This window comes from Ostrea edulis, chromosome 6 (assembly GCF_947568905.1).
Source record: "Ostrea edulis chromosome 6, xbOstEdul1.1, whole genome shotgun sequence".
Lineage (NCBI taxonomy): Eukaryota > Metazoa > Mollusca > Bivalvia > Ostreida > Ostreidae > Ostrea > Ostrea edulis.
The window spans coordinates 2,303,245-2,321,665 of NC_079169.1; the positions used below are offsets into that span (position 1 = coordinate 2,303,245).

General features: G+C 34.9%; 1 protein-coding gene and 1 long non-coding RNA gene across 2 annotated transcripts in view; both read left to right on the top strand.

Moving 5' to 3' along the window:
• The first annotated feature begins 410 nt into the window (after positions 1-410).
• Positions 411-1,961, top strand: LOC130047054 (uncharacterized). The gene is made up of 3 exons (XR_008796117.1): positions 411-535; positions 1,168-1,261; positions 1,474-1,961. It is a non-coding gene; the product is annotated as an uncharacterized LOC130047054 (long non-coding RNA).
• A 7,154-nt stretch (positions 1,962-9,115) lies between these two features.
• The window catches only part of LOC125648166 (calpain-3-like), a 41,362-nt gene continuing 32,056 nt past the window's right edge, over positions 9,116-18,421 (top strand). Inside the window, exons 1-2 of the mRNA XM_048875108.2 lie at positions 9,116-9,252; positions 13,380-13,590. Of these exons, the coding sequence (XP_048731065.2) occupies positions 13,396-13,590 (195 nt within the window). The 5' untranslated portion in view covers positions 9,116-9,252; positions 13,380-13,395. The remainder of the gene's footprint in view (positions 9,253-13,379; positions 13,591-18,421) is intronic.

An 18,421-nucleotide genomic window follows, 5' to 3' on the forward strand; every position in this document is an offset into this window, starting at 1 on the left:
TTGGTTCAATCTTTATACTCAACAGAGAACGCCAGACAATAGTCGGCCTATTTCAATTGCTTATTTTAAGTTGGTCGTTTACTGTGAAAGAAAAGTTAAAAGTAATCGCATTTGCCCAAACCCATGTAAATTGTGCAGCATGCATGCAGAAAGCCATGCTACAGAGAGAGAAATTACGACATCTACCGTATACCGGTAATCATATCTTATGTCAGTTTTAAAACATACAAAAAACAAATAATAAAAGTGTATTTTTAACTCAACAATATATGTTGAACAAATGAATTCATTTCATTTCCTTGTGGGTGTGCATGCTCTGCTCTGGGAATTCTGATTAAGGATCCCCCTTTCATGCAATGTGTTTACCGAGGGTCAATGCGGAATGGCACAGCGGGATGCTATGGCCAAGACTCATACAGCCGATCCTAGTTATGCAATTTTTTCGGGATTTCATATGCTGTGTAGGTCAAAGTTTTGGAAAACCTAAGCCATTCTTGTAACACAAAGTCTGAGAGCTGGTGAACAGTCGGGTAATGTGAGTATAGTTTTGTAGTTAATATTAATATCTTATAAATGCCAGCATCGATATGTAAATGATTCATTCTGTATATTTAGCAATTGTAAGACCTGTGTATAATTTGATTTGTAAACAAAAGAAATTCAAATTCTTAGAACATTAATTTTGAAATACTATAACATCAAATGTACATCATTTACTAATACACAAAGTATGCAACATTAGCATGATATGCATGGTTATATTGATTGATAATTCTCTGAATTTTTGAGTAGAACGAAATCATCCTTAGTAAGTTTAAACAATATACAAGTTTGGTATATCAAATAAAAAATAACAATAAACTAAAACGTATATGTACATCACTCTTGTCCTCGTTTGTAATATATATATATATATCGCTTAATTTATTCACTCTATAGCTTATTGAATTGTAGCTTATGAAGTGAACACCTTACCGATGCACATACACTATTAATAGTAATATTTATGCATTTTAATTCTGACACTATGAATATTTTATTCACATGTATGTGCACATCGATTTTATATGTACAGCTGTACCTGTGTAACGATCTACTTCCCCATTCACTCACTATTTATGTGGGAAAGAGTGTTTCATAGACGGTATATTTTAATTACATTTTCAGGATAATGACAAATGATGTAATGTCCCTTATGAATATAAAGGGCAAAGAGGGAAGATGGCATTTGGCACGACATCAGTGTTTCAGGCAGTGATAGGTATGTTTATCTATGTCAGGTTCATTAAATTTAATGTCATTAAAAATTTTATGTTCCTGCAACTAAAGTAGGGGGTATGAATTTGTTTTTCACTTGTCTTTCTATCTGAAACTTTAACCTTGATAATAAATTTTGAATTTTTAAATTTCTAACTTGTTACCAATAGATATTGTAAAAGATGATTTTTAATAAATACTTCTTTATTTTTGTAGCAAGTGCAGTTCATCAATTCAATGCGACGGAACACGAAGTCCGAGAGGCTGTTGCGAAGTACCTTAAATATGCACCAGACCGGAGAGGTGGAGGTGGCCGGGTCGAAAAATAATTAATGGAATCAAATGATAACTTTGATTTATATTTCAGGGCGTCAACTTTCCTTTAAGTTCCTATATTTGGGGGTTATTCCTAGAAATTCCTATATTTCCACAAAAATTCCTATATTTCTGTGAAATTCCTATAAATTCCTATATTTTAGGGTAAGCAAGAAATGTTGGATTCTGAAGCAAAACCAGTACTGTATATTACAAACAATTTGTGTCATCTATTTGTAACTATACAACATTTACTTCAAAAAGGTGCTATATTTCTGAGGTTTGTCCTATATTTTTTGGACCAAAATTCACTTGACACCCTGATATTTGATAGTGTTACTGACTGAATTATTATTTCATGAACAATGAATAAAGAAGGAAAATGACAAGAATAAGAGTTCTCTTGTTCAAATGATTACATTTCAACTTATTGATGTTGCAAAAATGGTGTCAGTTTGATGTCGATTGATTGATTGTATATTGTTAATGTCTTGCTCAAGAATTTTTTTACTCATATCGCGAGATCTCGTAGGCGAATGTACTGTAAAACATTGACAATCAGCGCGAAAATGTAGTTACTCGAGCTATTCCGACATTGACCGACAAAGAAAGGAAAATAATATGATGGTAGAAAAAATTACAATTTTTTAATTTGATATTAAGCTTAAACCTTTTCAATCCCGAAGAAATAGCTTTCTCCTCCATATATAAACACTACCTTATATGGCATATATTATGCAAATAAATTGACAATCGGAAGTTGAAACTTCAGTAAATCAAATGTGGCGCACAAATATGAATAGACCGGTAAAGTTAGCTACTAGGAACCAGCTACTAGTAACTGCATGGCCACTAACTAGAAAAGTTGGCTACTAGTAGCTAGCTATACTTAAAGTAAGAAGTTAGCTACTAGTAGCTAGTTATTTGAACCAGGAAAAGTTATCTACTAGTACCCAGCTACTTAAAGTAAGAAAAGTTAGCTACTAGTACCTAGGTACTACAAGATATAAAGGTTACAATTGCTGATAGCCAGCTACCAGATAAAGATTACTGAGTTTGAATGAAAGGTGAAGATAACGGACAGGGATCAATCTCAAAACTCCTATAAGGAATACAAAGTAGAGAGTTGGGCAAACACAGACTCCTGGACACATCAGAGGTGAGATCAGACAAACACAGACTCCTGGACACATCAGAGGTGAGATCAGACAAACACAGACTCCTGGACACATCAGAGGTGAGATCAGACAAACACAGACTCCTGGACACACCAGAGGTGAGATCAGACAAACACAGACTCCTGGACACACCAGAGGTGAGATCAGACAAACACGGACTCCTGGACACACCAGAGGTGGGATCAGGTGCCTAGGAGGAATAAGCATCACTTGTGGTCCGGTCTCACCCGCCAGGAGCCCTATATCTTGATCAGGTAAACGGAGTTATTCGTAGTCAAAATCAGTGTGTCAAGAACGACCTAACAATCGGTATGAAACAAGCTGCTAAACAGCATTTGACCCACTGATAGGTTGTATTGGCAAACTAGATTGCTATAACAACCATAGAATTTGCGGAATGCTGACTTTTACCGAGATTGTTGAAACTTCTACACCATCAATTTGTTTATCAGTATGATTATCTGACAGGTTTATTTCTAAAGATGGCGAGGGGTCGTATGAAATTCCAAACTTCATGCTCAATTTTCCCCAATTTCTTAACTTTGCAATATACGAATGAACCTTTCAAGCTGAGTGTTTCCTTTGAAAACGATACGGATTGAATTCAGACCTTCGTTCAAATAATATACCATCCATTTTAAGATCAGCCAATGTTACAATTTGATTCGAGTTATCCTGAAATTTTAACATTTGTGTGAATAATATATAATTTAAGGAATTCTGTGTTTGTGTTAGATATCTGACGAATTTACGAATATACAAACGACAAGAAGTGATGTTGGGTTTCTCAATTTGCCCTATGTTTTCAAATATCTCACTCACGGAAATCATGTAGTTACTAATATATTTTGATTCAAGATACCATGAAATTTCAAGTTGTTCGTGAATACTTTAGAGATATCTGTGTTTGTATGAGATATCTGACTAATTTAGGACTAAACATATGACGAGGAGTGATATAGGGTGTCTTAATATGCCATAAATTTTCACATCAAAGGCAAAGATAACGAACAGTGATCATCTCACATCACGCTTAAGGAAATCAGCTTCTTAAACACTTTGATTTGCGGTACCATGGGCTTTCAGCATTTAAGACCTCGGGGAACTCTGTATTTGTATTAGATATCTTACTAATATACGGCAATACATACATGTACGACAAGGAGTGATAGAGGGTATCTTGATATGCCTCCAATTTTCAGATACCGCGCTTAAGGAAATCAGCAACTTATATATTTTGATTCGAGGTACAATGAAATTTCAACATTTGCCTGAATACCTTAAGGAACTCTGTGTCCATATTAGATATCTGACTAAATGATGATATATATGATGAGAAGTGATATTACGCATCTTGATATGCAATCAATTTTCAGATTTTCAGCGGACTCAGGTGACCTACAAATTAACTACATGTTGTCGAAACAAAATACTTCAAGAATTGCAAGTATCACCTCTTTGAAGTCTTCAATTACTCTTTAACTTGCAAATTGTCCTCTCTTGAATAGTTGATCTCTGAATTGTGTATCATAGATAGTGTCAAGTCATGCATTTGTTCATCTCTCGCAAATCAAAAATCATGTCAGATCCTGAATTAATCAAATCTTGCAAATCATTTCGATTCCTGTCTCATCCCTTGAATTGTACAACTCTTGCAAATCGTATAAATTAAATTAATGTTTTATTTCTTGAATTTTTCACTTCTTGTAAATGGTGTGACGTTTTATCTCTTGAATTCATTCGTACTTCCTCTAATGTAATCCTCTCAAATATTCATGTAAAAATTTATATCCTGTGCGTTCGTTAATAATTATCATTTATTAATTAGAAATACGATATTGTATTATTACTCTCTCACTTTTACATTGTTTCTCAAATTGAAACTCTCGCGTACTGTACAATTCCATAGTATAGATAAAAGTATACACACCTCAAACCGAACAATTGTTTTATTCTACAACTGCATGACGATACAATAACATACATTGTTTAAAACACAAATTCCACAGGATGTTCAAATGTCAGATTTAATTTGTTTTTTAAAAACTTTCCTAGAAGACCGATTTTTTTCCCAAGTGACTCTTTTTGATATTTTTACTATCTTGTGTTCCTAAAAGTTTAAAAGTAATGTGGTAGTATCGGTCTATATTATCTCCATTTCATTATTTTCTACTTACTTGTCTACGTAAATTCCTATCTTCGTATTCGAGTTGTTTATTTCATGAAACAGGAAGAGAGTTATCTTTTATTTTCAAACGTATTTTATTACAAAACTTCTCATTGGTTACTTCTAGATTTATTATCAAATCACATTACAGGTAACTTTTACTTTCATTCTTTTGTTAAGAATAGTATTTAAACCCGAGCACAACCGTGCTCGGGGCTTCTGCTGAGCCATTCCTTGCAACAAGGTAAATATCAGGAGTTGCCTCACCCTGTATTTTTGATTATTGTTTCTTTATTTTTCCTATTTAGTTATATTTTTCTCTCAAGCCACATTCATTCCCCGGGATTATTATTTTGGTATTTATCATACAATTGTTGAACTTTATTAAAGGTTTAAAACTTTATTTATTATTTTATTGCTAGCCTCACTCTAGGCGGACTCAAACTTACCTGGAAATATCTAAAGGGTTGAATACTTTATATAACACCTATCATCATTAAAAAAAACCACAACGCGAAGTAAAAAAAACATATCAATAGTAGTGGCAGAATGCCCAACTACTACAGTAATAGCAAGATCAGCACGAATTCGCTTTGAACAATCAATGCCATTACGTAATTATAGATCATGCAATTGAAATTACACGGACGTGGCCTACTTCAAATTGGTCAGTACAACATTAAATGACCCCGATATATATCGTGTCTATAATTTTTTTGTTTACTTTTTCCTAAATGAATGATGGAAAGGAAATTCAATACCTTCAATAAATGGCAATAACTTTATCGAAAATGTTTTTTGAACTGTCAGCGACTTATTGCTTGGACTACAGTTGAATATTTTCCTGACAGAAGTTTCTTCCCGGAAACTTCTTCGAGATAAACAAACACACCTGTAGCTACTAGCTATCGGATGAATACCTACATGTATACTTCGCATATAAAATGTAATTCATTTTAATTTTTGTATAGAATAGCTCATAAAACGATGCTAAACTATCTCTAAGGTTTTCCCCTTTGTCAGAAAACATTTATTTTCGGAAGAAAGTACCCCATGAACCTCTATGTATAAATGTAAACAAATCAGAAATAGGTTATTTTCTACCCCATTTTGAAAATGAACAGGGATAAATCTTATCACCACAATGCCTATAGATAAAATTATTTTGAAATTATGTTTTTTAAATGAAATATATAGTGAAAAATTGAAATGATGACTTACTTATGGCCAGGTACTGTAATTATGCAGGTAAATATGACAGACTTTTTTTAAATTCGCGAAATTTAGCATGGAAATATTACGTCATATGTTCTTTGTGACGTCACATAGGACATAAGCTGGAATACGAACACAAGGGATTATACAATCGGGGATTTATACTGCTAAACATACCAGTAGTTGGTCATAAGTATACGGAACTGCTAGATTAGAGTCCTACGTAAGTTTGTAGTGGCGATAAGGCAAAGTACTTTTAAATATAGATAAGTAAAAACCAATATTCTGTTCTGATTAAATGTAAAACTTATACGGTACCAATTTTGATGCACCAGATGCGCATTTCGATATCATACATGTTAAAGGCCTATTTAAAAATCAATTTCAGGGTATACTTAAAAAAAAACAACAAAAAAAAACAAAGCGAACATGATTATATGTCTTGCAAAAAGTCACGTTTTACAAAAATTAAGAAAAAGAGATTTATAGAGTCATATTTTAAACTGAAAGCATCTTTTCTATAAAGTAAGAATTTCTTGTAAAATTTTGTATGCGTGTAAATAAAACGTTAGCGTCATTTTTGATTATCAATATTTAAACACGTATTTTCATTGTATAAGTTTTCCTTAAAAACTGAAGTCTTATGTCTTACAAATATGTCCACTTACTATTTCTTTTTACGTTGCGAAAGTCCACATGTACAGTTCGTGTTTATTGGGGGAAAAGAAGTCCTAAATGTAAAGTGTCGAAAAATGCATTACGTACAGGAATATTGATTGTATATTGTTTAATGTCCCTCTCAATCAATCGATGCTTTAATCTCATAAATGTACAGTCATACATTACAGAGATCAGGTTTAAATTTTTATATTACTATGTATAAAGAGGAAAAAAATTAACATTGTCACGAGACCAAGTTTTTCTTAATAATGAGAATGTTAAAGCTATGAAATATCTCGAGAATCGTTCACTCATACAGTGACGCCACCATTGCCGGTGAAGGGCTGCAAAATTATTTAGACAATATGCTTGGCGCTTTGATGTTGTTGAGTTAGAAAAAAAAAACATTTCAAATTTACTAAAAGCTCTTTAGAATTTCTAGAAACCACATTTAATTTACAACACTTCTGGCAAACAATGTGGCAAAATATATTTGAATGGTCTCCTTCAAAGCAGTTAATATTTTCATGAGGAGCAAAGATAGGGGCTTGGCAGAACAATTACTGAATCCAGCAATATATCTATGTAAGGGTTTTTTGTGAAGTTTAGGAACCCAGTAAAGATACGGTAACTCATATTCATCCGGCCTATTGACTGGGATATTAAATGTGTCTAAACCTGAAGCATGGTTTTGAAAAAAAAAATCATCGTTTGAAAGGGCATTTGAAATATAAGTAGGGTTACCAAATGTGCAATTAATGCCAAGTTCGTTTAAAATACATGTACAGTGGTAACAAGGAGCCTTATAAACAAAGACAATGTTGTTACAAGCTTTGTCAACTGGAACCAAAACACATTCTTCATGTAACCTATCTAATTCTTTGATCACTTCTGGTTTACCAATCACAGAAGAATATATATTATACGTACTTTGTTTGATGTGTCTAATGCGTAATTTTAATATTCCTCTTATACTTTTAATCCATTCTGACAATGTATCAAGTTCTTGATTTTCATATTTATCCCATCGTCTGGCGTAATCGTCGACAAATTTTCAAAGTTCTGTCACCATTTGAAAGACCGATATTCTCTGAATTTATGACCTTTTGAAATACAACCCCGTGGGGATCCGGGTTAGAATAGGTCCTCAGTACCCCTTGCTTGTCGTAAGAGGCGACTAAATGGGGCGGTCCTTCGGATGGGACAGCAAAAACCGAGGCCCCGTGTCACAGCAGGTGTGGCACGATAAAGATCCCTCCCTACTCAAAGACCGTAAGCGCCGAACATAGGCCCAAATTTTGCAGCCCTTCACTGGCAGTGGTGACGTCTCCATATGAGTGAGAGATTCTCGAGAGGGATGTTAAACAATATCTCATCAACCAATCATGTAAATGTTTTCAGTCCTCAGCGTCAACGATACGGACATCACCAGTAATGTCATGTCCAGCTGAGCTATATATGAAAGAACATGAAGAACACGAAGGTGGGTCATGATTAATTAAGGGGGTCTATATTTACAAATGTAGGCACTGTAAAGTTTGTAATTCAAAAGTTTGGATGCAATAGCAGTTTTGAAAACACACGATGGTAGGAGTCGCTTCATTAGAAGCATGCCGGCGTTAAGTATCGCAGTTCATGCCTTCAGGTATTTTCAAAAGTGAAATTTATTTTTTAATTGTCTGCAATGCATTCGTCAGATTCAGTTATTTGATAATACATTTCACTTGATACAACACATGCATATTATAAATTTCATATATGAAAACAACAGTTTGAACTGTTTCACAAGCAATACATCACGTGTGCTCATTTCCATACACAGATTTAGAATTATATGTCATAACAATTTCCATACTGCTGTAGAAGTTAAGAATTTTAAATTTTTGGCTTCTGCTCCATATCGATAGTATAACTACTGAAATCTTCGGGTCATGAAAGGTATTTCCTACATCATACCTCTTGTCAGTACGCACAGAAAATAGGCAATACCTGGAAAAAGGGTAATTTTAAAAACGAATGGTTACTAATTTGTATTATAAATATGTGTATATTGACTGCGAATAAAAAAGAAGAGAAAAGCGACAATTGTTATCTTGTTTGGTGGGTATAAAAAAAAGTATTCGAACTTGAGACTTAATGAAAAGCTATACGGAGGCTGCGTGAACTTCACAGATAATGTGTTATCGAGGTGTGTATGGGAACTACATTACCCACCCGCCACATAGAAATATCGATCAGTCTCAGACTGCGAACAGATGTCGCGAGAGAAAAACGGTTCTCAGCTTCCTGATGATCAGCTCTCCTTAAATTTACAGAGAAAAGCCAGAAACTGTTTTGTTGTTTACAGATTTTACCGGAGCTGCCCAATCGTGAAGCATTACTGACATTTATCCAGTCATTAAGACCCTTAAGGACGTTGTGAATCTCTTCCGCCGCAGCGTTTGTGTTTTTTAATTCAAGGTAAGTGCTTAAAACCATTAGTTTCATGTAAAATCTAATCGATATCTATGTATCACATTATTGTCAGTAGAATAAAAAAAGCTATCTATGTTATCAACAGGGATAATATTCATATTTTGATTGCTCACTATCTACATGTATTTTTCTACAACCGTGACACGTGGTAGATGGATAGATAGATAGAGAAATATATATATATATATATATATATATATATATATATATATATATATATATATATATATATATATATATATGAAAGATATGTTATTTTTTAAATTTTGAGACATGCAAATATTTCCTACAAGTCTTCTTGCGAGAGGTGTAATGATATGTTGGCCTAATGGATACGAAATATTTGTAGCGTTGGCCTTAACCCCAGAAGTAAGTGTCTTGTATTTGATTTAGACCATCAATTTCAAATTTGCCATTTTGGGTTTTTCACCCCTACTCTTCCTTCCTTTCTTTTTACGGAAAAGGTCGAAAGTTGGGTCGCAACACTCAGCACTCCTTTAACATGTTCTGGATCCGCCACTGATTGACATTAATATCGCAATAAAATATCATTGGTGCTCACAAGCTTGCATATCGCTTTTCATTTCGAAAACTCAGTGCATCTTCACAAATGATGTCTATTTTAAGATATGGACAATATATTACTTCCTCTGTTAAGCGTTGCTAAGGTGAATAATATCATGTTATCATGTAACTAAGAACAAAAGAGTGGATTAGACTCCACAACAGTTATCCTTTTTTTTAAAAAAAATATGTTGAGGGAGCTACCGTTACAGCGAACACAGCTACATGTGTGAGAGCGGATCCAAAAAATTTCAGTTTTCAGTCAAGAACTTTCAAACCGCCAAAAAATCTGTGTCAGCGTTCTCTGTTTCTAGCGCACGTAGAACTGCTATTCTAGTAAAGAATTGTTCTTGCGAAAATTCTTCAAAATGTTGATATAAGGTACGTGACAATTCGTTATTGATAAAGGTGTTACTTTCTCGTTTAAATTTTCCCTTGTGTTGACTTTTGTCGCCATTTTTCTGTGTAATTTATCATGTCAAAGTCACGTGATTCGCCACAGTGCAGACCAATCCTGTTTTATATCCGTAGAAAGTTTCATTACTTGTAAATAAAAATAATCAACCACAGGAATTTACAAAACTTTGATTACTGCTTGATTTCACTTTGAATTTTTACATTGAAGTGTATGGATAAAATATGTTTTATCTCCAAAAGAAAAAAATATCGACTTGTAATCATTTAACCAGTCATGCAAATTTTATCTAATTTCATCTATTTTATAATAGTCCCTTGGGGATCAGGGTTAGAATAGGTTCTCAGTACTCCCTTGCTTGTCGTAAGAGGCGACTAAATGAGGAGGTCCTTCGGATGAGACCGCAAAAACCAAGGCCCCGTGTCACCAAAGGTGTGGCACGATAAAGATCCCTCCCTGCTAAAAGGCCGTGAGTGTGACTGTCGAGCATAGGCCTAAAGTTTGCAGCATGGTGACGTCTCTGACTGAATCTACATGAGTGAAAGATTCTCAAAAGGAACGTTAAACAGTATACAATCAATCCATTTTTAGAATAAACATTTATTTTGATTTTTCCCAATTTCCTCTTGTTACATGTATATATTGAATACCTTAATCAAGTTGATCACGATCTTTCGATATAAAAGGTTTTCAAAGGTATATGTACCAATATGTATTATTTCATAATATATGTATAAAAGGTTTTCATAGGTATATGTACCAATATGTATAATTTCTCAGACTACCATCAAACCGTTCGCTTCGTAACCCATGGGAGTTAGTGAGTTCGAACCTCCTTTTCAACCCTAAGACGTAAACATAGGTAGTGATTGTTCATGACATTCATGTTGCGACAGCCGTACCTTGGCTTGTTCAAGAACTTTCACTCTAATCATAGGACTTTACACCTACAAATGATGACGTCTCAAAATATGTGGTCTATTCCCGACGGGAAGTAAAACAAACATACAAACCATCTATCTACCTGTCTTAAATAGTAGTTTTTTAATCTATAATATTTCATGGATAGTTTGGCAAATTATATAGACTTTTTTGAAATGAGTTAAATAATTCAGTATCAAATGTATTTTTAATATATTCAATAAAATTCTTTCATCACCGCAAGCTTTGTTATTTTTCAGCATATCAATACCCTTGAGTACTTCATCAAGTGTGTTGGTTGATTAATATAGTGATTGAAGTGAAGAATTATCAGCTAATAGTTCAAGCTCTTTGCAGTCGGTGACCTTCGCGTACTTTGTCAAGGCCTCCGGTGACTATGATGAGTCGTGGTTAGAAGACAGGTTCACTGATTAACTTATCATGTGCTCCCCTGCAAACTATCAGGATAGTTCTCGTGTGCTACGTCGTTCCAGTTACGGAAAAGGACGAGCGCGTGATCCGATTGCGTATAAACCATCATGGGCGCCATTTTTTTGTAGGTGCGAAAGAACATGAAAGGCCAATGGAAAAAGAAGTCTAACGGCCCAATGGGCATTAAAAAAGCGAAGGCTTTCGATCAACAGTCTCCTAAAATAAGCACCAAGACTAAACGAAAACTTACCCGATTAGACATGAAATAAATCCGTGCTAGCTAGCATTCAGTTGTTTTTGTTATTGAAGCGACCAAACATTGTCATAGTATTAAGTTCAGTTTTAACCGGGATGTCGAGAGTTCGAACCCCACTCGTGCCATGGCCGCGTCAATTCAAAGACGTTAACATAGATAGTGATTGCTCCTTCGCCAAACGCTCGGAATTTAGAAGTGAGGATCACGGGTCTTTCGGATATGACCTTAATAACGAAGGTCCAGTGTAGCGGCAGGCGTTGGCACGTTAATGAACCCTTACTGTTACGGCCCAGAGCGCTAAGCATTGGTCTAAATTTGTGGTACTTTACCTACACAGCTGGTGACGTCTCAGTATGAGTAAAAAATTCTCAGTGGGAAGTAAAACAAACAATCAATCAATTTAACAACAAACCATGATCCTTCTTGTATGGAACGTTGTTTTTTTACTCTGTCAATTGCTACACCTCCAAAAAACACGGTCCTTGCGGTAAGAGTAACTGTTGTCCTTCATTAATATAACAAGTGTCACATTGACCGCTAAAATTTGCTAGAAGTCCACAATTCTGTCACCAGTCAATCCCATTCAATTCGTTGTACAAACGAGGGGCATGATAATGTCATCAGCGGATTCACTGTTTACATCTTCCGCAACTGTTTACTTCACTTATCTTTTGACCAATCACAACGCCGGAATACTTTATTACTTAACAACTAATGTGGCCGATAGGTTTGTTTTGAAAATTTAATAAACTTCGTTAAATTTATCAACAAAAAAAGACGAGGAGTTAAAAATATATATGTTAACTTTGCATTTTATCGCAGTTTTAGCGAAATCGCCCCGCTGGCCCGTGGTTCTATAATATATGAAGAACACGTGTCATAACGATGTTATAACGATCTAGTTTGCTAATACAACCTATCATTGGGTCAAAAGCTGTCTGACGTGTTTCATACCAATTGTTAGACCGTTCTTGGCACACCGATTTTGACTACGGATAACTCCGTTTACCTGATCAGGATATGGGGCTCACGGCGGGTGTGACCGGTCGACAGGGGATGCTTACTCTTCCTAGGCACCTGATCCCACCTCTGGTGTGTCCAGGGGTCCGTGTTTGCCCAACTATCTATTTTGTATTGTTTGTGGGATTTATGAGAATATGTAAGTTATAAAAACTAATTTATAATCCATTACAATAAAATCTATATATGCGCAAATCATTGTCATCTAACAAAACATCTTTCATATATATAAATGTTTTCAAAAGGCAACCAGGTTACAGTAACGGCTCAAGTTTACTGTGGTCGTTAAAAGGGATTTAAAAAAAAAAAGTTAAGCAGTTTGCAGTTACGGGTTAATGTAAATCAGTCGTATCGAAGTCATATCAAACAGGAAAAACTATACATTTATTTCATAGGATGATGATTTTAGAATAGTTTCATAATTATTATATATAGCAGATGCGAATCAATTCTAAAGAGGCTCATATGATCTTTATTTGATAACGGATGTTCTTCTATAAACAGGTTTCTATGGTACTGCATGGCCGGAAATAGACACAACAGTGAGGTTCCCTACCAGAACTATGACAAACTGAAGCAGACGATCTTGATGAAACGAGAGCGCAGGAAACCAGAACTATTCGTAGATCCGTCATTTCCGCCGGATCTTTCGTCGCTGACGTACGTCTATATAGGGGACGACCGATACGAGAGGACAGAATTCGCTAGACCCTTAGTAGGTATATTTCTAAAATCAAATACATACATAATACACATATAAAGGGATTTGGTATTCATCTCCCATTCCATTCCATTTGACCAGTTTCGCAAATTACTAGACGCCATTCTTTGCTGTGGAACTTCATTCATTTGTAAAAGTGAATTCTCTAAGATTTTCTTATTATAGATTTTCGATCGTCGCTACTTGAGAAACATCTGTTGTCTCTTGAAAATTGGAAGGAAATACAGGGTGTTTCTTTATTGTACTTGTGGTTGCTAATGTATACACTGGTAGAATTCATTGACTGGGAAACATTCCGAGTTTACACAATTTCATCAGAGATGTAATGTAAACTAAGTATACATATACAAGTAATCATGCATTCAGATGAAAGGTAAAGATAACCAACAGTGGTCAGTCTCATAACTCCTATAAGCAATACAAAATAGAGTTAAGTAAATACAGACCCCTGGATATACCAGAGGTAGGATAAGATATTTTGTTAAATCATGGTATAAATAATCATGCATTGAGGTGTTTTGTTTAATCACGTTGTCGATTGGAATATATATTGTGCTTGCTACAGACTGAATGACGGTCAGCTCAAAAATTGTAAACTATTGATAAATTATCACACTCTGTTCCGTTTTCCGAGTGTGATTGATTGATTGTTTGCTTTCCGTCCCGTTGAGAATTTTTCACTCATATTGAGACGTTACCAGCTGTAGATGAAGTATCCAAATTTAGACCTATATTTAGTGTTATGGACTGTAACAGTGAGGATTCTTGATCGTGTCAGCGCCTGTCATGACATGGGACCTTCGACCCGACAGACTCGTGATTCTCACTTCTAAAAGCCGAGTGTTTGGCGAGGGAGCAATCACTACCTATGTTAACGCACAGGGGCTAAGCCCGTTTTGAGCCTTAACACACAGAATTCAGGCCCAAACGGGCTTAGCCCCTGTGTATTAACGTCTTGGGTTTCATGAGGCCACGACCTGGTTACGAAGCGAACGCTTTACCACTGAGTGTTGATTTACACACATGCATGGATATGTGTATGTATATTGCGGTATTTGACACACACACACACACACACACACACACACACAGAGAGAGAGAGAGAGAGAGAGAGAGAGAGAGAGAGAGAGAGAGAGCACTAATATCACCAATTACACAAATATGTACTATATATATTTCATAAAGATATATTAAGATACTCATAATCACTGTGTTTTCAAAGAGCTGTGTGGTTGTGTTTGTATAGTCAAAAATCATTGCAGCAGAATTATCATAGCATGATGCAAAGTTTAATTTATCAAATGTATTGACTACAGTCGCATGTGAGTTACTCAATGAAACTTTCACTCTCTGTTACTTTTTAGATTTAATGTATCTCCTTTCTAATCATGGCTTTGTTATTTGATGATAACAAACAATAATCAATCTCATAAATCCAATAAATACAAATTCGAGAACAAAGATCTGTATGAAACACGTCGGACAGCATTTGACTCAATGATAGGTTGCATTGGCAAACTTGATCATTATAATGATAAGAGAATTTGCGATAGCTGCCTTTAAACAAGACTTTTGAAACACCTGTAACATTAACTTGTTTGTTGGTAGCCTGCCTCGATTTAAAAACTGATCATACGCAGAACAAGCTCTTACGTATCTAATCAGTTGAGAGATATAAATACCATAAGCAAATGGTAAAAAGAATATTGCTACATAAATATGAAAAGTTGACAATGGAGAAGCTGAAATTTTACCGTTTGTCATAAAGTTGAGTGGTTAGTTTGACGTTAATATTCATTTTCAATGAAATATCAAAGTAGGAAACAGATTTGGATGACTCTGTGGTGTCTTTTATCTTGAGTTCACGGATATATATCGAATCGACATGTGAATGAAAATTATCATAAAAAATGATTGTTAATAGATTAAACGTCGTCGATATATCTGAATGTCTAGTTGAAGGCCACAGCAAAGGAGTATAGCGCACTTGGTATGCAATTTCGCCTACACAAATACTTTTTTCTTGAATATCATTTTTTTTACACAAATATTCTGCTATACAATGTCAGTTTATACTTGTGTTAACCCAAATTACTTAATAAAGATATCTATATGTTGATAGTATCTTTATTTGATAAGCATAAACATCACCGTGATTAAGAGTATATAGTAAATGTAACGTAATGGGCATAAAAAATTGCAAACTGTTGCAAAAGGCCACCCTATACCAGTAATAAAACACTGAAATTTTTTTACTTGAGTAAGACTGTACATAAGTCCATTTGAGGAAATTTGGTTTATGGTGGCCTTGTTGAAAATGGATAAAATATGAAAAAAATCGTTCTCAAAATTTACCTTGAGATTTAGTAGCCTGTCAAACGTTAAACCTTTAAACTTACATGCCTGGGTGGCATAGTGGTTTAGGTGCTCGACAATCTTAGACTTAGACCATACATTCCGAGTTCAAGTCCAATATTTTTCCAATCTATTTTTGTTTTTGCTTTGCGCTTTTCATTTTTTGGGGTCGTTTTCTTGAGAGGGTGTGTGTGTGTTATAAATGTGATACATATATTATAACAAACATTAGTCATTTTCATCATAACTTCCAATATTTGCAAGTTACGACTTAAAGAAAGGGAATTTATTCCGAGATCACTGTAGTTCCGTTTGTTTACACTAACATGTTCCTGTGTGTACAGGATTTTAAAATGTAATGTGGCTGACGAAAAGCTAAACAAATACTACAGGAAAAAGGGCACAAATGCACAGCATGTAATAAGTAAAAATAGGTCAAGGGAGGAAAAGAACTGTTATACAGTTTGACTTCTAAAAAGTAAATATAAAAACTCATGTAGCAACTGTCATATATTTAGGCAAAACTAAACACTCGAATTATCAACCAAAGGCAACTGAACTGATGAAATCTATTAAAGGTGCTGCAGTTATGTCAGAAAAAGACAGTGAGTTTAGTAATGCCATATGTAAAAGGGTGTAATATGAATGCACAAAATATTGTACTGTTCATCATTCCAAATAAGAAAATGGTATATTGATTAAAGAATGACTCATATAAATGCCAGTAATGCTAAACTGCGGCAGTTATTTATCTTGGTTAACGAAACATAAAAAACGTCGGTCTTATATTTAAATATAACGCGCCAGTCTATTATTGGAAACCGGTGTTTTCCATTTAGATTTCTGAGTCGGCCGTTTCATCAGCAAATGCGCTATACCTCTTTTCTCTTCTTAAGTAGAAGGTTTCGAATAAACTCTGCTTCATAAAAATATGAAAACATGTCAGCTAACAAAAGAGCACAAGTCATGCCCATGGGAATTCCAACAGACTGTTGGAAGACCTGATTACCAAAGACTACGAATATATTGTCAATGAGGAACTGCATCATTTTTTTTTTAATTTCAACTTCAGAGTCCTTGTGTGTGGAATAAACTAACGTCAGCCATGATATGTATTTTATATGTACATGCATATTTCATGCAATGTGTCAGAAGTTAATTCATATATTTCACGAAAGGAAATATTGGATGAATAATGTACATGTAAAACTGAAAACACCATGTGCTTCTCCAAAGTAGTTGCGAAAATCAATTCGTAATCATGTAAAGCTTAATCCATCTTATATGTGAGAAGGTGTGTATTTATCCCCACTTCTAACATACGATAAATACGGCCATGTAAAATAACTGTAGTATTAATTGAGAAAAGTTGTCAAGTTGTGGTAACTATGGTAACTATAGCAAAAAGAAAATTTGCGTTTGGTGGTGAATAATTTGAAGCTAAAACCCCCAAATGGTTCTCCAATGCAGCAGTGTTATTATCTTATATGGAAATAGACTGAAATGAGAATACCAATAACATATGAAGTATTGCCTGTCTATTATATGGTATGTAAAATGTGTAGGGATTTTCTTAACCACGTGTAACATTGTTACGGAATGCTGACAAGGAAAGGTTAACTGAAAAATATATTTGATACTCTCATTATGTACATGTATTTAACAAGCTACAAGATATTTAAAAATATAAGAATCCATAGGGTTGTAAATTTTCAATGACACTTGCAATCTGTAACAAGTACAGATATGTCATATCGAATACACCCTTGAAATTAGATATACCCATAATTCCCTGCAAATAGTTCAGTGAGGTTCGAACAACAGCAGAACCGTCATGTGCGGAAGAGGGATACTTCGTCACAGCGGACTAATATCTGCATTCGGTCAAGATTTGCATGTTAGGGAACTTATGACTCCGGCACGGATAGCTGACCTGGTAAGTATTTTAGCTCACCTGAGCTGAAAGTTCAAGTGAGCTTTCCTGATCACCTGTTGACCGTCTGTTTGTCTGTCCGTTTGTCTGTAAACTTTCACATTTTCGACTTCTTCTCCAGAACCACTGGGCCAATTTCAACCAAACTTGGCACAGAGCATTCTAGGGGCAAGGGGATTCAAGTTTGTTAAATTACAGGGCCACACCTTTCTCCCAGGGAAGATAATAATGAAATAGCAAAAATACACTGAAATGTTTAAAAAATCTTCTCCAGAATCGCTGGGCAAATTTCAATCAAACTTGGTACAAATCATTCTTGGGTGAAGGGGATTCAAGTTTGTTCAAATGAAGATCCACGCCCTTCTCCAAGGGGAGATAATAGCAAATAGCGAAAATACATTGACCACTTTTTAAAATCTTCTTCTTTAGAACCACTCGGCCAATTTCAACTAAACTTAGCACAAAGCATCTTTGGGACAAGGGTGTTTAATTTTGTTCAAATGAAGGGCCAGGCGGCCGTTTCACTAAACGATCGTA